At 40.9% G+C, this 23,765-nt stretch overlaps 1 protein-coding gene across 1 annotated transcript; it reads right to left on the bottom strand.

The window, feature by feature from the left end:
• Positions 1-152: 152 nt before the first annotated feature.
• On the bottom strand, positions 153-11,390 carry LOC139710312 (polycystin-2-like protein 1). Its single transcript, XM_071622231.1, has 4 exons — positions 11,282-11,390; positions 10,438-10,693; positions 8,990-9,286; positions 153-292 (listed from the first exon to the last, which is right to left on the bottom strand). The coding sequence occupies exons 1-4, from the start codon at positions 11,312-11,314 to the stop codon at positions 153-155; spliced, it is 726 nt and encodes a 241-aa protein (XP_071478332.1). The 5' UTR covers positions 11,315-11,390.
• Between the last annotated feature and the right edge of the window lie 12,375 nt (positions 11,391-23,765).

Raw genomic sequence — 23,765 nt, 5'->3', positions numbered from 1 at the left:
AGAAATTTAAGAATCAAAATGCAGCTCTTAAAGTCACTCAGATATAAAACTGTCAACTTTGTGTTTTGTTTTGTTTTATTTTGCTTTTTGTTTTTTTGGCAATGAACATGCTCGCACATATGATTCCATTACATCAAGTAGTCTGCAAATCTTTATGTAACAATGATCCTCCGTTTGCTGAGTTTGGCATCATCCGGAGACTGATGCTCCTTGAGGTAAGACTCAAGCAGGCGCATCATCTTCTCTGTCTTCTTCTCAATCTCCCGGCACTCAATCTCCACAGGGTCTTCATCTATGTAAATTAGGATCAGAGGCAAGAGGTGACAGATGAGATATACTGCACTGACAGATACAAACCAAAGAACAATTTGTCAAATGTCAAACATTTTAATAGTATCTTCAAAATGCATCATGTCTCTCTTCTCCTTTTATAATATCAAAAACTAGAAATGTCGCTATGGCGAATGGTATGCCTCCGCCATAATGCACGGTTCTCCGAATAGGCCTATAGTAAAATGTCTCGACAATGTGTGATTACAGTTTCACATAACTGGCAAAATATTAAAATGAAGGTTTGTCACAAATAATTTGAGTGTTCACTATCCTTGAACTAGGTTTATTTGAATGAATTTAATTTCTCCCGCTTGAAATGATTTCTTACTTAATTTTATGGTATGTTGAAAAATGAGCCTTAGATAGCACGAGAGAGCGTCTAGAACCCTAGACCCAAGGAACCTCGTGCTCGCGATGTGCGCTTCACGCACATCAAGTTGGAGTCTCCCGTTTGCTAGGGGTGTCAGGCGGGAGAATCTCCAGATCAGAAGGTGCTTAGGGTTGGAGTCTCTGCACTATCAGATACGCTGAGATAGGCATTTAATCGTCATATGCAAATATTTATGCGCCAGTTAAGGTGTTGTTGAATTGATATGCAATAGCGCCATCTATGATAATAAGCAGTATAATGGTGACTTGTACCACTACCATGGTTCGTTGAATAAATGCTCCTTCAAGTATCAACAAACTAACGTTGTGTTTCTCCTTAATTGCGTGGTGGCAGCGCTGGAATACTACCCACAGCCTAAGTTAAATCTTGCCCATCACAGGAAGAAATTCTGCTGAAATAAAACAGCCAAGTCCACCGTAAACGTAAGTTTTTACTTAGGACTTCAATAGCAACTAGTTTGTTTGTACGGTACAGTCCCACACACCCACAATGGCGTGTGCTACGGCCAAAGTGCCAAAGCAATGGTGCTTGGGTAAAATAGAAACCATCACCTCGTTTGAGAGTTGGAGACAGAATCTCCTGTACACCTTAAATCTCGACCAGCACTTTGCACCCTTCCTAGGCGAGTCAGTGACATGGTCCAAAAAGACCAAGGCAATTCCTAATCGGGGCTTTGTTGATGACACTAGCTCTGTCCCCACAGATTCTCGCAAAACAGCTCAGCAAAAGGCTGTCATGCTTGATTTAATGCTAGGACAGACTGCCAATTTCTGTCCTGTGATTGCGAGGAACTGTATAGTCCGCAGTTCCACTTCACTCAATGACATTTGGTCAAAAATTCGTCTCCATTATGGTTTTCAGTCTACCGGTGCCCATTTTCTTGATTTTTCTAACATCAAGTTGGAAAGTGATGAACGGCCAGAGGACTTGTACCAAAGGATACTTGCCTTTGTAGAGGATAACCTGCTGACCTCAGGTGGAGGTATTACTCACCATGGCGATACCATTACAGAAGACGAAGAGCTCACTCCCACTATCGAAAATTTCATAGTGTTGCATTGGCTCCAATTGCTTCATCCTGATCTCCCCCAGCTAGTCAAACAGCGGTACGGCACAGAGCTCCGCTCACGTACCCTTGCTTCTCTTAAGCCTGAAATATCTCAGGCCCTCACTAGTCTCCTTGAGTCAGTTGAGTGTTCTAGGGCCATGCGTGCCGCTGCCCTTCCTCCGCGCAATCGCAATCAATCTAACCCTAGGCGCGCTCAACCACAATCTCGTGTTCGACCTCGCGCTAAGCCTGCTAGGTCATGCCCCCTCTGTCTCCAGGCTGGCCGCCCCAGCAATCACTTTCTTAGTGTATGCCCCTACCTCCCAGAATCTGATAGGCAGTACATGGCTAAAGCCCGCCAGGTCGCTAAGATTTTTGATAGTGATGAGATGCTTGCGGATGACATTGAACCCCAGGACACTCGGGTTGACCCAGATGCGGTGTCTGGGCCAGACTCCAGAGACTCCCCTGCTACACTCCGTGTTCAGGTGCGTCAGTCTCCTTACTTTGACGCTTTTTACAATCATCATGTTGTTCGTGTCACTGTTGACAGCGGTGCAACTGGGAACATGATGCGGGCCTCTACAGCACATGCACTAGGATGTATTGTGGCTCCCACATTCCAGTCTGCCCACCAAGCCGATGGATCATCCCCCTTGGAGGTCGTTGGTGAAACCCGTCTCACGTTGTCTCGTGATAGTCATGTTTTCCATTTTGAGGGCTTGGTTGTGGAGAATTTGGATGTTGAGGTCCTTGCTGGGACCCCATTTATGGAGCGCAATGATGTGGCTATTCGACCAGCTAAGCGGCAGATATCATTGGATGATGGCACTGTGTACTCCTATGGTTCCACTGGGAAGTCAAAAGTTGGCCATGCTGTTAGGCGTGCCCACGTTCTCCGAGCTCCTCCTAAAACCATGACTCTCTGGCCAGGAGAATTCCTTGAGCTTGCCTTGCCTCCCCAGTTTGCAGATGAGGAGACGTTTGTGTTAGAGCCTCGCACAGACTCTCCTCCTACTCCCTCCCTGCCAGAATTTTTCCCGGTTCCCCAGGTGGTCCCGAGTATCGCTGGTAAGATCCGCATTCCCAATCTGTCTGAGGCGCCCTGTATTATTCGGCGCAATTCGCATTTGTGTCAGGTCAGCCCCATGTGTATGGAGGATACAGGTCTGTCTACCCCACCCATCACAGGTCGGCTTGCAGCGCCCACCACCCCGCCCCATGGGGAAGGCTCCTCTGCCCAGTCTGCTGAATCAGTGATTCTCGATCCAGATGGGATTCTCCCAGCACAGACTAGGCATGCTTTCCAGGCACTTCATGCCAAGTGTGACAGTGTGTTTAGCTCCTCTTACAAGGGTTATAACGGTGCTTCTGGACCATTCCAGGCTGTTGTGAACATGGGCCCAGTCCAACCACCTCAACGCAAAGGGCGGCTCCCCTTGTATTCCCATGACAAGCTTGTCGAGTTGCAGGACAAATTTGATGACCTGGAGAAACTTGGTGTTTTTGCTCGTCCAGAGGATATTGGTGTCACTGTTGAATATGTCAACCCATCCTTCTTGGTCAAGAAACCCAATGGCGGTCACCGGCTAGTCACAGCCTTTGCTGATGTAGGTCGTTATTCCAAGCCTCAGCCCTCGGTGCTCCCTGATGTTGATTCTACATTGCGTAAAGTTGGTCAGTGGAAGTACATTGTTGCATCAGACCTTGCCAGTGCATTCTATCAGATACCCCTTTCAAAGGAGTCCATGAAATACTGTGGTGTTGCTACACCCTTCCGAGGTATCCGGGTATACACCCGTTGTGCCATGGGTATGCCAGGCTCTGAGACTGCCTTGGAGGAAATGATGTGTCGCGTGCTTGGAGACTTGTTGGTTGAAGGCGTTGTTGTCAAGTTGGCAGATGATCTGTACTGTGGTGCCGACACACCACAATCCTTGCTGCAGAACTGGTCGCGGGTACTGCAGGCCCTAGCTGCCAATGGCCTTCACCTGTCCCCGACCAAGACTACTGTCTGTCCCAGGACTACAACTATCCTAGGGTGGATCTGGTCTGAAGGAACCCTCCGTGCAAGTCCACACAGGATGACAACATTGTCAACCTGCTCCCCTCCTACTACGGTGAAGGGCATGAGATCGTTTATTGGCGCGTACAAGATGCTTGCTCGCGTGCTCCCCAGCTGTGCTTCGTACGTGAGCCCCCTTGACGATTCTATTGCTGGCCTAAAGTCTCAAGACCGCATCCACTGGACAGATGAGTTGCATGGTGCATTCACCAAGGCTCAGTCCGCCATTCAGTCTTCACGGACTATCACTCTGCCACGCCCCTCCGACCAGTTGTGGATTGTCACAGATGGGTCAGTCAAGAAACATGGCCTCGGTGCCACCATGTATGTGACAAGAGATAAGAAACCCCTTGTGGCTGGTTTTTTTAGTGCTAAGCTGCATGGCCGCCAAGTCACCTGGCTCCCCTGTGAGGTGGAGGCATTGTCAATCGCCACTGCCACCAAGCATTTCAGCCCGTTCATTATTCAGTCACATCACCCTGTCTGTATCCTTACTGACAGCAAACCATGTGTTCAGGCCTATGAAAAGCTGTGCCGTGGAGAATTTTCTGCTAGTCCCAGAGTCTCCACATTCCTAACAACTGTGAGTAGGTACCAGGTATCCATTCGCCATCTAGCTGGCTCTGCGAATGTACCAGCTGATTTTGCCAGTAGGAATGCTCCTCCATGTCAAGAGCCCAAGTGTCAGATTTGCTCTTTCATTGCTCAGTTGGAGGGCGCCGCTGTTCACCGCAATACCATAGACGAAGTTCTGTCTGGACGTACACGCATGCCATTCACATCCCGCAATGCGTGGGCACGGATTCAATCTGAATGCGCAGACCTCCGTCGTACACATGCCCATCTCAAGCAGGGTACCCGCCCTTCAAAGAAATTGACGGATATTCGCGATGTGAAGCGTTACCTACAGGTCGCTACCATTGCTAGTGACGGCCTCCTTGTTGTCCGGCAAGAACGCGCGTTCCAGCCACGGCAAGAGCGTATTGTAGTTCCCCGCAGGGTGCTTCCTGGCATCCTCACTGCCCTCCATCTCCAACTGAGTCACCCTACCCCACACCAGCTCAAACAAGTGGTGTCTCGGTATTTCTACGCCTTGGACCTTGATGCTGCCATTCAGCAGGTAAGCCTAGGTTGCCACTGCTGTCTCTCACTTCGGAATGTGCCTCATGCTGCCACACCCCAATCCACAAGTGATCCGCCATGTGTGGTGGGTGTATCATTTGCAGCAGATGTCATCAAGCGTGCACGACAGCTCATATTCGTCATCAGAGAGACAGTGACATCGTATACCTCATGCATGCTGATCCCGGATGAACGTGCTGGCTCCCTCCGCAATGCTCTACTCCATTTGTGCCCACCTTTACGACCGCTAGAGGGCCCTCTTGCTGTAGTGCGCACAGATCCAGCCCCGGGCTTTGCAGCCCTCCGGAATGATGAGTTGCTTCGTAGACAGGGGATTACCCTCGAACTTGGTCAACCCACAAACGTCAACAAGAACCCTGTCGCTGAAAAAGCAGTACGGGAACTGGAAGACGAACTACTCCGTGATGATCCACATGGTGGCCCAGTTACCCCCCTTGCCCTTGCTTTTGCTACAAATCGCCTCAACAGTCGGCTCCGTGGTAATGGCCTATCTGCTCGGGAGCTTTGGACTCAACGTGATCAGTTCACAAGTGAACAGATCCCTATCAAAGACCAAGATATCATCATGACTCAACACAACCGACGTCGTGCTAATCATGCTCCAAGTGTCAAGTCAAAGGCACCCACACGACCGCCCCCTTCACCAGACATCACCATTCACGTTGGTGATCTTGTCTATCTCCGCACGGATCGCTCCAAGATGCATTCCCGACCCCGCTACCTCGTTTGTAGTGTTGAGGATGAGTGGTGCAACGTTCGCAGGTTCGTCGGTAACCAACTTCGGTCCACATCTTACCGTGTGTGCCGTTCTGACTGTCTGAAGGTTCCGTCCGATGTCCCCACTTTACCTTCTCGGTCCCCTGAATCTGATGGTGATGATGTGAGCTACCTACCCAGTGTTGATGCAACAGATCAAGCGAGGCCCCCGCCACATCCTCCTGAGGTTTCTACAGTAGCGGATGATCACATGCCCCCTCTGCATCCCAGTGCTATCACTTCGGTGCAACCTGACCTCCGTCCACCGGATCCCCCCGATATCCCACATGAACTGTCTACCCCACACGATGAACCTATACCCCCACCAGCTCCTCCAGACAATTGTCAGACACCTGGTGTGCCCTCACCTAGCCGACGATATCCCCATCGCAGCCGACATGCCCCGCCTTACCTCTCCGATTATGTTCTCGAATAGATCAGTGCCTCGAGGCCCCCCCCCCGGTTTTGTTCGTCAATGACATACTATGTAGTCTGAACTTTGTTGTTTTACACTATCATGTGACAACCCATGTACAGTTTGCGTAGTAACTAGTGCCTGGTGCTCATTCGATCCCCCAGCTAGTAATTTTTTTTCAAGGACTGTGATTTTTGATAAAACATTTGATGTTATGTTTCACATGTACTATATACAATGTACATTCATTCTTTTGTTGTTTAATAGGTCATCCTGATGATATGTGCTAGCTACAGGCATATTTTTGTTCTATGGGGAAACTCTTTATATCAAGGTTCTCCAAGGAAGGAGACTTCTTTTTATTTGTTTTATTAGGTTGTCTGACATCATGCAGATTATGTGTGTTAGCTACTGGCATGTTTTTGTTATGCAGGGGAAATCTTTATGATAAGGTCCTTGGGACCAAGCTGTTTTGTTTGTTATCAGATATTGTACAATGCTAGTCAAGGCGAATTGTGCTATTGTTCCCAAGTGCTGTATAGTACGATTTTAACAGTCAGTTTATATTGTATCTTATACAGAGTATAATGTTTCACACATGTCTTTTATCATTGTTCATGCATCCCCCTTTTTCTAATCACATGCCTTCTTTATTAGATACACGTATGTCGGTATATTTTTAGTCTGTCACCTCAGTTTCTCCCATTCCTATGGTGCCAGCTTTATTTCTCTTTCAATTATGATTAATCCACTTTATATTCATGTTTGCCCGATGCGATCAGATGTCTTATCAATATTTTTAAGGTTTGGAATTTTTTTTGGTTGCACTAATAATAATAATAATAATAGTGGCCTCTTATAAAGCGCTGAAAGTCCATCAATGATGATGCTCATGGCGCTCTTACATATGAAATAGCGAATGAAAAACAAACAAAAACAAGATGCTTACTATACATAACGAAATCAATCTCAGAACATAAGAAAAACCCTTCATGTACAAATTATACAGTAACTTATACAGTGTACAAAACGACTCAATTATAACAATCACGTTCATTCACGATATGGAATTAAACAGATGTGTTTTGAGGAGTTGCTTAAAGGAATTGGTTGAGGAAGCCTGACGAAGAGAAAGGGGAAGATTGTTCCAGAGAGAAGGACCGGCGTGGGAAAAGCTGTGGTCTCCCCAAGAGTGAGAGGATCGAGGAACATGGAGAAGTGAAGTACCAGCTGAACGGAGTCTACGAGGGGGTTGATATAAATGTATGGAGTTCTGGAGGTAGAGTGGCGAGGATCCATGGACTGTGTGGTAAACCAGTAAGAGAACTTTGAAGATGATACGCTTTTCAACTTGTAACCAGTGAAGTGACTGAAGAACGGGAGTTATGTGACAGGATTTCTTAGTGAGGGTGACAAGTCGAGCTGCAGAGTTTTGGAGGCGTTGAAGTTTGGAGAGCTGTCGTTGGGAAAGGCCGAGGAGGAGAGAGTTACAAAAGTCAAGGCGAGAGGAGATGAGAGCGTGGACAAGCTGTTCTGTTGCACTTCTGGTCAGATAACTACGAATGAAGCTAAGGTTGCGAAGTTGGTATCTTATGGATCTTGATATGTGAGAAACATGGGCATTGAAAGACATATTGACATCGAAGATAACGCCTAAATTGCGAGTCTGGGGGGATGGGTAGACGACGTTATCACCAACGTGGATGCCAAGGTCCTTCATGTCAACTTTGCCGAGCATTTGCTTTGAGCCCAGAACAATAACCTCTGTCTTCTGCTGATTCAGTTTTAGACCAGATGCACACATCCATTCGTGGATGTCTTTGATGCAAGCTTCAAGGCGTCTTACAGCTAATGACATCGAGGTGGAGGTTGGAGGAAATGACACATAGAGCTGTATGTCATCGGCGTAGCAGTGGTAGCCGATGCCATGACTAGTAGGTGATGTCACAGACAACAAAAACAAAAACAATGATTTGCTTTGTTTTGAGATTTTGTTTATAATAATTGTTTGAGCAGCAGTAGTAAGGTATATTTGTATATGAAAGTTGATACAATGTAGTTTTTATGATACCGAGAAATGGCTATTTGTGCAGTGTGATGCTTGCAAAACATATTGTTCCCATGTTGAAGATTGTAAGCAGTTATTTCTTAAGATACAACGTGTGATATTGGTTTTTTGTTACCCTACATGTAAGTCATTTATGGACATAGGTACATGTATATGTATGTTGATTTATGATGTTAATTGGAGAAAGTATAGTGTAAAAGTTTTGTTTATTTGTTAGGTGACTTAAACATATATTTTATAGGATTTTCATATTGTGTTTGCTCTCATGTCACTATAAGTTTGTACTGTGAAGTTAGGTAAGTGTTGCGGTATGTAAAACTGTTAATTTTTGTATAATTGCTGCAAGGAGGAAAGAAGTGATTACGCCAGTTAAGGTGTTGTTGAATTGATATGCAATAGCGCCATCTATGATAATAAGCAGTATAACGGTGACTTGTACCACTACCATGGTTCGTTGAATAAATGCTCCTTCAAGTATCAACAAACTAACGTTGTGTTTCTCCTTAATTGCGATGCGTATTTGATATATACATGAATGAATAAATAAATTTTGTCAATTATTGCCACATTGTTACGAGATTCAACTGGATAAAAGATACATTGTACAGTATATCAATTGGTCTCTCAGTCCTCTAGCTTTATTTACAAATTTAGATAATGGCATACTATGGACTGGAATGTATGATACTGAAAATGTATTTCATGTGGCACTCTAAAGTCATAGGGGTCTACATTGTTTTTGTAAAGTGCCATCATTCATTAAAACGTACCTTCAATGCAGTAATACGGAGTCTCCTCCTCCTTCTTTTTCTTCTTCTTCCTCTGGGCTGCTGGTCCATCGGACTGGCCCAGCCCAACCCACTTCTTGAAACGGTCCATCATGAAGTCGACGATCTCGAGCTCGTTCTCGGCGCGAGCGTTCTCCAGCCGGACCTGGGTGAAGGCCTCGTTGATGATGGAGAGGAACATGTTGAGGCAGATGAACATGATGACGACCACGTAGCAGAAGAAGAAGACGGGCCCCAGGTAGCGGCTTGCCTGCAGCATCTCATGAAACTTGAACTTTCCTGCAGTTTGATACAACAAATACTCAACACTGATGAAATTGGGAGTGCCAGATCTAACTTAGTTATTCTAATTTTCTAATTCAGTCTCTTTTAATTCAATCTATCATAATCTATTCTAGTTTATTCTAAGTTTATCTTTGTCACTGATTAACCACTGTTTATCAATTTGCTTGGTTATTGCAACTTGTATTTGCTATCTCAGCAATCACTGAATGAGTTATGATGTACTATTCCCTAACTAGGCCGGGGGGGGGGGGCCTCCGAGGCCCCCCCCCTCGACGTTCCGCGCGATGTATCGCAATCGCAAAAAGCTATCGCCGCGACGTTTCATGACTTTTTTCTTTCGAGTCTCGCGCATCTTTTGACACCAAATTTGCGACGCCCGGGCGCACGGTTGTGAAGTTACGCATAAATATGTACATGCATGTCAGACCAAAAATTGCTCAAAAACGTGAATTCGTGTACAATTTCAATGCAAACTGCGCTTACAGGCAAATTTCATAAAAGCATGATTATTTTGGTGTTTTATTGATTAAAATCAATGAATAACATATTTTCATGTTCGGAGCGATGTCGCGGACAAATTTCATCCAAAAAACAATGAAAAACATAAAGTCGAAAAAACAAAGAAATACATAAGAAATTCAAAAAAACAATAAAATACTTAAGAATTTTTTTCTGATATCACAATTTTTTTAAATTATATTTGCTAAGGACACTAAAAGGAATATTTACACAAAAAAATGTGCCTGTTTTGAGCTTTATTTTGTGATTTATACCATATAGTCTGATTTCATGCATCATTATGCATAAATTAGCATAATTTAGCATAAATGACAATTTTTTAAAAAATCAACTTCAAGATATTTTAGATTACATCATAGGCAATGTGTGTGCCAATTTTCGTCGCGATCGCGCGGTCGACGGCCGAGATCTGGAGGGGGGCCTGGGAGCCCCCCCCCCCCCCCCCGGCTCTATCAACTACTTGTAAATAGCTCGGCCTAGTTAAAATAACTAGCTGCACAACACACATCAGATGTAGAATGATGCACTGTAGAAGAAAATGACAGAGTTGAAATTTTCTTATATACCAAATGGTATGGCTAAACCTCTCTTTTCATGATATCTGGCATATTTGTCATGTGACCCACCGAGAAGCGTTGAGAACAGAGTCTCAATGGTCGCTCCAAACGAGCTGAAACTGACGAGGTAGGCATTGTACATGGCAAAGGCCATCGTGCTGAAGGCCATGAAGACAATGCCGAAGACGACGAGGTAGTGGAGGATGTCGTAGCCTGCGCTCTTCAGCGTCATCGAGAGCAGGAGGAGGCGCTGGTTGAAGCGCAGCAGCTTCATAAACTTGAGGTTGGCGATGAATACCACCAGGCCTGTCATGTATCCATACATCTAAGATGACGAGAGAATGAGTGGGAGAAAGAGAGAGAATAAAAAGAGTGAGAGATAGATATATAGATAGAGAGGGAGAGAGAGCAAAATACCAAGAGTGACACAAGAAAAAAATTTGAGTTTATGATAAGATAATAAATCTCCACATCACATAAACAAACTTACGTATAACACTTTTATAGTCTCTACATACTCTACATAAGGCTTACGTTAAAGAAGGTCATTCCTTTTTAGATCTTGTGACCTTAAAGACATTGTCAGCTCACACATTTGCATATTCATATTGACAGTTAAGGATCTGTTTCATCAAAATTCAGGAAACTTTATTCTTTCATATCTTCCCTAACTTTTACCTTAACTCTATCTGAATCTTTATTTTTATTTAATCAAATTCAAACTGTTTTGCTTTGATTTTTAGTTTTTCTTTTCAGAATAACTTATAAGTGGTAAGTACAATCATCAAGTAATAGCAACAGATATCAAGTTGCTGAATTTCAGTAGTACACTTACATGATTATTTAGCTCAATTTATAAGTAAAACTATCTGCCTAGTTTTAATCAACATGCTACTTTGAAGTGACAGCTCACCAGATCCCAGTGAGCAATGTACTGGAAGTTCATGAAAGACTCTGGGTCCTCCCTGTACTGGTTGACCAGGCGACGCCCGATAAAGAGTCGGTAGAGATAGAACGAGATGGCGGCATAGGCCAGGACCAGCGTCACCACCTCAAGGAGGTTCCAAACACTGCCAAAGTAGTCCTTTTTCTTCTTCCATAGCTGCTTCCCCTCACGGTATGTGAAGTACAGCAAGAAGGCCACGTAGATGACCTCTCCCGCCAACACGAAGTAGGCAAAGTTGCCCTGGTAGCGGTCCAATCGGATCGTCCGAAAGCTAGTGTAGGGAAGGGCACCTGTGCCCAGATGATAAGAAGCAAGCAATGTCTTTCTTTGAATCTCACAGACTTTGATGCATTTCTGGACTGTCTGCCATGGTGTGAAAATATGTCTTCTTTGATAATCATCACTTTTCAATGTTGATATAAGTAAAGATCAGTATGATATTGCATATCATATGACTTGTAATGATTCATAAGTATACAATCATTATAATGCTTGTGTCAACTTGTCTGCCAGCATAAACAAAGGTATTGATCTTTTCAGTTAGTTGGCTTGATTTACTACATTCCTCTGGCATGCTTATTATTGTAAATGATTTTTAGACAATAAAAGTAAAGTAGAAGCCAGTTAACCCATTAAGTTCTGGGGAATTGCACAGCAGAAGATTTCATCCTGTCCTCATTCAATTAACATGTCTGAATTTTACATTGTTATTTTGGAGAGAGAGTAAATAAACTGGTTGAATTCATTAAATTGGCACAAAATCAGACAAAAAGTTACAAATCCTCCACTGCCTAGTTTAAGAATCAGTTATGAACTCTGTGATATAGAGGCTATCACTACTTTTGCAAATGGTAGAAACAACAGTAGGCCCATATGACTAACTTATGACCATTAAAAGTGAAAAATGATTGTGTTTCTACTTTAACCCATTGAGGACGAGTCCTGAGTATACCAGGTAATCGGGCAGGTGTCTATGGGAAATGCACGTTATAGCACAATCGGTCCGTCCTCACTGGGTTAACAAATACTAACGAACAATTGAAATCATGACATAGGGGCAAACTATAAATCCACACAAATGTGGCTTCTGGGACTCAATCAGTCAAATATCTTCATCTTTTGATAAAACAGCTCTAATATAATTTCCAGAACATATCTCTCTATTCTAAAAATAATCAATTATCATCTTGATGACTATTGTATTGCAATGACATAAGTCACTACTAACATAGATATCTATGTGAGATATAGTGGAGCGGCATAGCTTGAAAAATTAGAGGAATTGTGCATTTTATGATAAAAGCACCAAATTTCACACACATGTTGACAATGACATTTGAAATAAATTCAGATATTGGGCCATCGTAAATAGCGCCCTCAGCGGCCATGGCAGCCATTTTTCAAAATGGCCGTCATAAAATGCCATTTTTCAAAATGGCCGTCATAAAATGCCATTTTTCATAAAAATTTCAGAAGGGAAAATCAATAAGATTTTGCAAACGAGTGGGAAATAACATTTGAAATAAATTTAGATATTGGGCCGCCGCAAATTGCGCCCTCAACGGCCATGGCAGCCATTTTTCAAAATGGCCGCCATAAATGCCATTTTTCGCAAAAAATTAAAAATTTCAGAAGGGAAGATCAGGAAGATTTTCCGAACGAGTGGGAAATAACATCAAAAATAAATTCAGATATTGGGCCATTGTAAATAGCGCCCTCAACGGCCATAGCAGCCATTTTTTTCAAAATGGCTGCCATAAATGCCATTTTTCGTAAAAATTTACAAATTTCAATAGGGAAAATCAATAAGATTTTGCAAACGACTGGAATTTAGCATTTAAAATGAATTTAGATATTGGGTCATCACAAATTGCGCCCTCAATGGCCGTGGCAGGGATTTTTCGAAATGGCCGCCATAAATGCCAGTTTTCGTAAAATTTTACAAATTTCAGAAGGGAAATCAGTAAGATTTCGCAAACGAGTGGGAAATAACATTCAAAATAAATTTAGATATTGGACCATCGCAAATTGCGCCCCATAACGGTCATGGCAGCCATTTTTTTTCAAAATGGTCGCCATAAATTCAATTTTTTATAAAAATTAATTTCAGAAGGGAAAATCAACAAGATTTTGCAAACGAGTGGGAAATAAAATTCAAAATAAATTTAGATGTTGGGCCATTGCAAATTGCGCCCTCAACGCCAATGGCCGCCATGTTTAAAATTGACTGCCATAAATACCACCTTTTTCTCTGAATTTACTAATTCCAGAAGGAAAAGTCAATAAGATCTTGCACTCAATTCAAAAATTCCACTTGAAATATATCTTGCGCCTATGTATTACATTATTGTGAATAGCGCCCTCAATGGCCATTGCAGCCATTTTTCAAAATGGCCACCATGGATTCCATTATTTTTTATTTCCTGATTTCACCAAAGGAAAAGTCAGTAAGATTTTGCACACAATTTGAAAATTATGTTTGAAATAAATGTTTGTATTAGATAACTATAATACTGCTCTCAACGGCCATGGCCGCCATATTCCAAAATGGCTGCCATTGTCATAATCATTTTGTTTTAAAAAATGGTAATTTCTGAAAGAAAAGTTAAAAAATGTGTACATAAATTGAAAAATCATGTTTTAAATCAAACAATATATCTAGATTACATTAACTCTAGAAATTGTTCCTTCACAAATTTTCAAGAAGAAAAAATTGCTAATAACGGCAATTGCAGCCATTTTCCAAAATGGCTGTCATAGATGCCATTTTTTTTAATGAAGATGTCCTAATGCCGGAAGAAGACAATAAACATTTTTTTTTTTTTTTTTTTTGCGCAAGTTGACAATTACAAACAAAGAAGTTTAGACATTTAGCCATCATAAGCTGTGTTCTCAATTGCTATTTCAGCTATTTGTGAAAATGGCTTCAATACACTCTTCTTTTTTCTATCAAAAAGAAAAGAAAAAAAACCAGACATCCATGGCGGTCAGTATGGCCCTTGAGGGCGCCTTCTAAGAAGACCTTATACTTAAATCTATTTTTGAGCATAATTTTTAACTTGTTTGCAAAGTCTTATTGACTTTTCCTTCTGACATCAGCAAATTTTTGCAAAAAAGAAAAAACCAAAACGTGGGGGAGGGGGGGACATCCATGGCAGCTGTTTTGAAACTTGGCTGCTACGGCTGTTGAGGGTGCACTTTTGGATGGCCTATTATCAAATTCAGTTTGAATGTAATTTTTCACCTTTGTGGAAATTCTGATTGACGTCTGCAACACTTTACGAAAAAAAAGACATTCATGGTGGCCATTTTGAAAAATGGCTGGAATGGCCATTGAGGGGGCAATTTGCAATGGCCCAATAAGTTTACTTTTTAATGTAATTTCCCATCTGTTTGTAAAATCTCGTTGGCTTTCCCTTCTGATTTCAGTAAATCTTTTCGAAAATATAGCATTTATGGCGGCCATTTTGAAAAATGGCTGTCATGACTGTTGAGGGCGCAGTTTCCGATGGCCCAATATGGAGATTTGTTTCAAATGTCATTTCCCATTAATAACCAAAATTTCATTGACTTTTCCTTTTGAAATTAGCATTTTTCTTTTTAAATGAAAAAGTGACACTTATGGTGCCCATTAACTCTTTATGTGCCACGTTCGCACCTCTGACTCAGTCGACGGCGTGCCAACTTCGCATATTCTACTCAACAAACAAAGCCGCCAAGACCGATCGATAAACCGCTAATTACTGCTAATCCCGCGGCACAATGAAAGCGTTTCTCGTGCTTTTGTTCCTCTCATATACGGCTTGCATTCTATGTGGTGATCGACAATCAAGCGATGTTCCCAATTAGATTTACTCGTACATTCTATGTTTCTGTCACGGTTGTTCATTTTCCATCTGTGAAGATGGCTGGATAGCCCATATTCAGCTACACTAAGCTGGTCTTCCATGGGGTCCAGTTGGATGTGGGGTAGGACCACTTCACCGGGTTAGACACCCTGCTCTTTGCGATGAATGAATGAAGCGGGATCTTTTACGTGCATGAGCTGTGACTCTCTCATACACGGGACCTCCATTTTATGTCCTATCCGAGGGACAATGTTTAATGTGCGAAAGCCATGCCTTTATAGTAATGTAGCAACTAGTCATTAAAAGAAAAATTTGAAAATAGAGTGGGCATACAATTTATATCGAAACAAAGCTTGGCATTCCCCTTTAACTTTGCCTACTATTACGCCCATCTTAACAGAAATTTGTAGAAGTTATACAAATTATAAAAACAGAATTCTTTCTCAAAGCATGACTACCTTCGTGTCTCAGAATAACGTGGCACACAGGGGGTTTCCACCATGGCACATAAAGAGTTTTAAAAAAATTGGCTGCCATAGCCATTGAGAGCGCAATTTTCAATTGCCCAATACCTTGATTTATTTTGGATGTAATTTCCCGCTTGTTTGCAAAAAAGAAAAAAAAAATGGCTTTCCCTTCTGAAATCTGCATTTTTTAACGAAAAATGGCATTTATGGCGGCCATTTTGAAAAAAATGGCTACCATGGCCGTTGAGGGCGCAATTTCCAATGGCCAAATATCTAGATTTATTTTGAATGTAATCAACATTTATGGGCAAAATCTTATTAACTTTTCCCATCTGAAATTTTCAAAATCATCGAAGAACTGGCACATTATTCTGTTATTAGACAGATGGACGTTGAGGGCGCAATTAACAATGGCCAAATATTTAAATGCATTTTGAATGTAATTTCCCACTTGTTTGCAAAACCTTACTGGCTTTCCCTTCTGAAGTTAGCAAATATTTTGAAAAAATGACATTTATGGCGGCCATTTTGAAAAATGGCTGCCATGGCCGTTGAGGGCACTATTTCCGATGGCCAGATATCTAGATTTATTTTGAATGTAATTTCCCATTTGTAACCCAAATCTTATTAACTTTTCTCTCCTAAAATTAGCAAATTTTACGAAAACATGGCATTTATGGCAGCCATTTTGAAAAAATGGCTGCCATGGACGTTGAGGGCGCTATTTTCGATGGCCCAATATCTAAATTTAATCTAAACGTTATTGTCAACATTTGTACGAAATTTGGTGCTTTTATCACAAAATGCACAATTGTTTGGCTATGCCGCTCCACTAATATGAAATTAATGTAGCACGTGTGCATAAACCAAGAAACACTGGATCAGAAAAAGCTTATAATGCAGGTGGTATATTTTCAAAAATACGTAAGTGTCAGGCATCAACCAACTTTAACTTTAAAGTAATTCTGTTTAGATAATGAATATGCAGTTGATAAATATTATGCCACTTGCTATGATTTTTCATCCTTTTAACAAACTGCATAACAGAATATATCTCTCACAAACATGATGATCCTCACCACCAATGGCAGGAAATTCAACCAGAAGGAATGAAATGCAGAACATGTTGATGACTGGGTTGTAGGCGACAAATTCTATGAACACTGCCCTCGTGTACTGGTCTATCCAGAGTGAATTTCGAAGGTACCTAGCTTCATCTGAAAACAAAGAAAACGGTGGTGCATAATACTGCAATGCTAAAGATTGTATACCAAAGGAGGAGAGACAGAAATATTCTACTTGTGTCTTCAGGGTCTATAAAACACTTTTTAGTGGTGTGATAACATGCAAAAGTTTCAATATCTCATTGCAATCAGCTGTAACTTGCGTCATCATGTACACTCTCAAGGACCAATATTGTAAACAAACTCTAAGTGTATTGTCACAACAGTTTGTCTTCCAAAGAAATAAAGATAAAATTCTAAAGTAAGACAAGGCAATGTGAAATACATGTACATAAAACAACGGAATGATGAAACATTGCCAAACATACTGAAATGAAGACTATAAAAAACAGAGTATGAAGCAAAAATAAATCAAGACAAACAAACTGAAAAAAAAACTTAAAAAGTTAAATGAAATAATATATTATACAATAAATTGACATAAAATTAATTTAAGTATAATAGGATATATAAAATTAATTTAAGTACAATAGAATATATAAGATAGATATTAAATGTACAATAGAACAGAATTGAATAAAACACATAACAATCAAATTAAATTGAATCAAAATAAATGAAACTGAATTGAATTAAAACTCAATAAAGATACCTAGAATGAAATGAAACAAAAACACACTATATCACAATCATGACACAAAACAAACATCTGTAAAATCATGCCCCATTACCCAGTGCAGACTGTGGGGTACAGTCAAGTGGGGCCAGATAACCCCCTCCTTTGTAGGTTGCTAGGATGCCCCAGTACGGGAAGGAGTCGATGTCCGCCCAGTGATGGTGCTCCCACACAGAGTTCTTCCAGACAGTGTAGTCAGGAGGACCTGTGGATAGTAGAGGGCAGAATACTCTAAATTACTGAAGAGTTCCATTGTACAGAGATGGGGATAACAAATGCCAAGACCTCAAAACTCTCCTCTTGACTTTGTCAATGATGGATAATCTGAAAATCATGTATTGTTTCTCGATCACTGATTTAGTATCTTAAACATTTACTAGTGAAGAGGCATGACAACTCTAGAATAATCTGGCATAAAGAGTATCACTACAGCATTTGTACCTCCATTTCAATCAATTCTAAAAAATACAAAATTTGATACAGATCATGCAATGGTTACTATGAGAGATGGAACTGCATATCAATTCATTCGACTTTGATTCAACTTTAAACACTCATGTGGTCACAATTACACTTAAATTCAAGTTTGCAATTAAAAAACAAAAAAACAAAAACAGAATTGGGAACAACACCTGGCTGTGGGCATTTGAAATAGACCATCAAATGTTACAATGAAACAACAATTCAGTGATACAAACATTTTACTAATAATGGTCTATTCTGAACATGCTTGCACCTGTTGTCTACAGGACTTTTCATTTTTGTTTTGTTTTTTTCATGATATAGTATAGCTGAGTCCTTGAGCATAATTTGACTTCTACCATGGACACCAGGTGCTTCTTCTACTCAAGTTCACCTGATACATTGGCTGGTATCCATCCCTCAGAGAAATCCCTCTCCTCATCGTTACTGAAGCTGTATGTTCGCCGACACCTCAGATCAGACTCCTTTATGGCATCAGGCACCTCACATGGCTCTAGGCCGGTACAAAAAAGTCAGGTATTCAATCAGGATTTTTATTTTTCACAGCAATTGTGATAACTATGCACAGGTTTAAGTCTGAATTAATTTCAATTTTTGAAAAGAAAGTAATCATTGGACCAAAGGCTTACACAACAGGGGCGTCACCAGCTTTTTTTCAAGGGGGGTGCGTTTTGACACTAAATGTAACGAGATATTTTTTTTTTTTTGACACACATTTGGAATATAGGAAGCTCTCAATCCCTAGACTTTAACTGTTTTTTTTTTTTTTTTTTTAGGGAAACCAAGCGGGAAAGGGCACCGGCGTATCTAGGATTTCATCTTGGAGGGGGGGGGGGGGGGGGGGGGGTGTTAGTATGCGAGGGAGCGAGCAAGGGGGGGGGGGGGGTGTGGAAGTGCCTGTTGTCCCCCCCCCCCCCCCCTCCTCCCACGGTGAGAACTTTTTGCATTTTGATGTTGTAAATGGTGCAATTTGATGCAGGCTTTTTGCGTGTCACACTTGTTTAAGGTAGCAGTACATTTTGATGGAAATTGTTGTTGAACAAATTACTGGCAGCAATATCAGGAGAAAGGCATAACGACTACATGCGAGCGAGCGGAGCGAGCAAGCATGAAAATGTTGACATTTTACAGTCCAAAAACAGCCATTTATAGCCGTATTTTTTGCTTTGGAAATTAAGGGGGGGGGGCGCACCGGGCGCAACTGCTGGCAATTACTGGCAGCAACATCAGGTGAATGGCATAACAATTAAATGCGAGCGAGCGGAGCGAGCGAGCTTGAAAATTGTGACATTTTACAGTTAAAAAAAAACTGCCGTTTGTAGCTATATTTTTTTCGCTTTGGAATTTAAGGGGGGCGCATCGTGCGCAACTGCTGGCATTTACTGGCAGCAATATCAGGAGAGCATAACGATCACATGCGAGCGAGCGGAACGAGGGAGCTTGAAAATTTTACATTTTACAGTGCAAAAACTGCCGTTATAGCCATAACCCACGATTCTATACGCTATCTGGTTAGCACCATTGTAATGTCTCTTTAGCTGAATAGTTGTGGAACGCCCTTCACAAATACATACGGAGATTCACCAAAGGCTTTTGAAATTGAATAAAGACAATAAGCTACCACAACAATGCAACATGATTATGTAAACAGCCTGCTCCTGATTACTGTACAGTTAATACAGCATAAACAATAAAAGCGAATTATTCTTTAAAGATGTTGACATACCGGACTTCCGTGTGACAAAAATCCAGTGGTGTTCACCATAGGTTACCTGAGGAGCAAAAACTGTCGGTGCAGGAATTTTTCTTTCTTGACGCGATGTTATGGATCTATACAATCTGATGAATATGCATCGAAATCATCCAAGAAGGTCACACACTAAAATGTGAATTTTGCAATACACTAAATTCCTGTTACGACAGTTAGTATTGGCACTATTAAGTCTGCTTACTTTGAATCTCATAATGTCACGATCAAGAGATAGATCGATTTGCATGCCGTATGTTTCCACGGGGAGAACTTCCATATGCTGCGTTGACTGTAGCATAAGGTTTGCAAAATCTGTATAATATCAATTTGAGAATGTTTGAACCAAATATTGCGCAATGAATAGTTTGTTTTTATAGATATCTGGTGACAAATAGGGAACAGTTAGTCGTCGACAACTTTCCATGACTAGTTAATACCCCTTTTTTCAACTTTATCGTGAATGAGATGTATCTGCCCTCTTAAATTGCGGAAATGCATGCCCACATTATTCTTTTTGATATACCATATACCTGTTTAAGAAATTAATGATTGTATATGTTATGTCGAGCGCATAGAGAATTACTGATAATTGTTATGCGTTTTAAAACTTTGAATTATTATTATTATCACTATTACTCCGAAACATGGCTTTGAAAGGATGTGAGTCAGAGTATTAACATTCAATGTTAAAAGATTTTGGGCTTCAAATTAATCGATGTTTATGCACAACACAATAAAACAAAATATGTTTTCATCCTCTTGTAATCGCTTTATTTTGGAAACAAATTTAAGTTCCCTCTTTCTTAAAAACCTTTGTTCACACTTACTCTGATTCATCCAAAGAATGAAAGTATTATCCAGCAATTTACTTAGAATGATGAGAGTTGTGTCTTCCCTTTGAATAGATCACGCAATGTGCTGAATGAAGGTTACAGTTCGCTCGAAAATAAAAAGGGTTCGTTCATCCGGACTTTTCTGGCTTTTTTTCCAAAGGCTCGCCTTTTCGAAGGTTTGTTGATCAGAAAATTAAACAAGTATCGTAAATCCGAACATTTGTGGTGTTATTGCAAAGGTTCGTTATTTGGAAAGTTCGTCATTCCGACAATAAAGCAAGGTCCGTTATTCCCAAGGATCGTTAATCCGAAAAAGAGATAAAGCTTGTTCATTCAGAAGGTTCGTTAATCCGATAACGAAATGAGGTTCGAATTCCGGACAGTAATGATATGCCGGAGATTCATTTTTTACGCAACGTTTTTACATCATTCTTCAGATCAACGAACCTTCTGTCAACGAAATTTTGGAAAAACCGAACATCATATTATCATTTTCGAATCAACGAAACTTCGGAACAGCGTACCTTATGTCATTTTCGGATCAACGAATCTGATTTCGTTTTCGGAATTACGAACCTGCAAAATAACGAACCTTCGGAATAATGCCTCAAGTGTTCGGACTACAGAACTTTTTTTTTTCATTTTCGGATTAACAATTTTCCAGGTATGAGTAATTTCTGTGTTTTGAGATAACTAACCGTGGGAATAAAGAATCTTATTTCCTGATAAGCAAACCTTTGGAAAAACGAACATCACCCGTGTATGTCGCATAGGCCTATGTCCCAAACGGCTAGACGTTTACAATTAAAATGCGTACGACTTTGCTTGTTGAGACCTTTTAACTTCAAAATAGTTTGTGGCGTTACACGTCATGTCTGGTAAAAAAAACCCATAACAAATGTTTCCTAAATTGATAGTGTATGTGAACGTTTAAGATGTGTCTGAAATGTTGACAGGTTGCTCGAGATCTGTACAATGGATTCAGCTATCACGAATCGCGGAGGAACGGCTCCACCCCACGTCAACCTCTGACGAAACGACCTCCAAGCGCGCGGCAGGATATGTTCTTCGGCGTGGTGCACGATGGTTTCCACAGCGACCAAAACGGCGACGATCGACTGTTCCGGAGGGGCCACAATGGCAGCTTCGATGGATATGACCGCCGAGGACACCACATGTACGGCCCGGACAGGCGCATGGATGGATTACGCAAGACGCGGATGCTGTGTTTCGTTGCGTCTATCATTGCCTTACTCCTCCTCATCCTCATGGTCGTCGCAGCCGTGCTTCTGGCCATATACAGTAAGTTGTTAACATCCCACGAGCTGGACACCCACGAGACATACAGTAGCTGCCCAGGAGTCATACAGCCCATGAGCTAGACACCAAATAAAACAGGTTCACAAGCTTTACACTTAAAGTTGAGCACGCCTTTTGGGGACCTATACGCAGGGCGTTTTATCCTCAGTGCTTAGTCCTTTGGAATGAACTTAAACACGAAATCCACCCTGAAAATAAATAAACTCCAAAAGAAGAGAAAAATGCCTTACAGAAGGTTCCAAAAATTGGATAAGAGATAAGGAAAGTATGACATTTTGAAATGCCATTTTTTTTCCGGAAAACATTTCTCGACCAGTCTTTATGAATGCTCAATTGAGCGAGTTGATGATGTCATGCCTTCACAATTTTTCACGTACAATACAAATGAAGTTTGGAAAAAAATACATATCAGCTAATAAGGGTCCTACAGGAAAAACGTATTTCCGTACCTAATACATCACAGGTAATACTCATTCTTTTTTACTTTGGGTGTTTTTTTAAGGCATGTTTACACTCATGAAGCTGATTTAAGAGATTTTTTTTTTATTTCTGTATATGAAATAAATAAGAAATTGTGGGAGCATAACATAATCGACTTGCTAATTTGAATATTCATAACGACAGGTCAAAAATATTGTTTTACAATAAAAAAATTATAAATCACAGAATGTCATCACTTCCTTTCTTCTTGTCCGATTTTGATTATTTTACACTGTTATGCGGGGATTTTTCCCGTTTCATAGGAAATGGATGACATTTTTGAGCGGATTTTTTTTTTCTTTATAAAAGTAACAGGCCTGTATAGTTTCCTGTTTTCATTACTGTCATTGCTTGCACAGTTCAGGTATATTATTCCTTGTGGCTTTCGGCTCTCACAAGGAGAGTCTGATTTGTCAATCCTGCCCAATACAATAAGTTCTTCTATTCTCGGAAGTTAAAGTGGCTACCTAGCAGTTAGTAGGGGTAATAATTGTAGATTGGCAATAGGGGAGAAAAAGGCTTAGAATGAAGAGCCTCACGTTGGTATCGAAGACTGCAATGATTATAATGACATTTACTACTATTTTCTCTATCAGGTTTTATTATCCCTCACGATCATATTGTGAAGCAGCTGGGATGCTGCCGTCAAGTGCATATTTATGATTTGCTCAATCATTATGCACTGTTAGTGCAGTGAGATATCTGCCTAAGTCATGCATGATAATCTGGATAATTTTGGTGTGATTCAATTATTGTACTTACGTCTCACTATTAACAATATTCAAATTCTCTATCTAGGAGACCCTTTGATTCACTTTAGCATTCTACACAATCTTTAAATAATCAAAGTGAATGTAAATTTTAATTTGTGTGAAAAAACTAGATGATGATATAACTTTTGTCAAACAACCTTTAAAAAAAAGTACATTGTTAATTCGGAAACCTAGCTACAGCTTTGAGAAATATAAAGATATAATTCAGCTGCATCGTTCTATCACCTCTCTCTCTCTCTCTCTCTTTTCCATTTTCCAGTTCCAAGACAGAATTCAAGCAGTGACTCAAGTGAGTATTTTTTCTCCCTGAATACCTTTGGTATTACAGGGGTATTCCAGACGATTTTCATAATTTCACATCATGCAGTACATAAATCGACAGCTCCATGTGTAGATTTGTGGAATTTATTGTGGTCCTTGAGCAGGGAAACCAATACTTCGAAGATCTTAAACAAGTTACATTGAACAACGCGGATGACACAGGAGGCTCACATATTTCAGAAATGTAGCAATGCAATTCTATTAAATTATCGCTTGCTTAACACGTTCACCGGAGTACAATTTCTTCTTTTGTTCTGCTTTTCTGAGCCCCAGCTCATGGATACTTCTGGTGAGGCTGACATGTCATCATCCGTGT

This window comes from Diadema antillarum, unplaced genomic scaffold (genome assembly GCF_040938485.1).
Source record: "Diadema antillarum isolate AM-2024a unplaced genomic scaffold, OU_Dant_1.0 seq00001521_RagTag, whole genome shotgun sequence".
NCBI classification, from domain to species: domain Eukaryota; kingdom Metazoa; phylum Echinodermata; class Echinoidea; order Diadematoida; family Diadematidae; genus Diadema; species Diadema antillarum.
The sequence above is the reverse complement of the archived record's forward strand: the minus strand, read 5'-3'. Positions and strand labels throughout refer to the sequence as shown.

Coding starts and splice junctions, on each gene's coding strand:
- LOC139710312 (XM_071622231.1), bottom strand. CDS start 11,314: ATGAACTTCCAGTACATTGCTCACTGGGATCTG. Junction 9,287..10,437: donor TCTGTTCTCAACGCTTCTCG/GTGGGTCACATG, acceptor ATCAAACTGCAG/GAAAGTTCAAGTTTCATGAG. Junction 293..8,989: donor TCCGTATTACTGCATTGAAG/GTACGTTTTAAT, acceptor TAATTTACATAG/ATGAAGACCCTGTGGAGATT.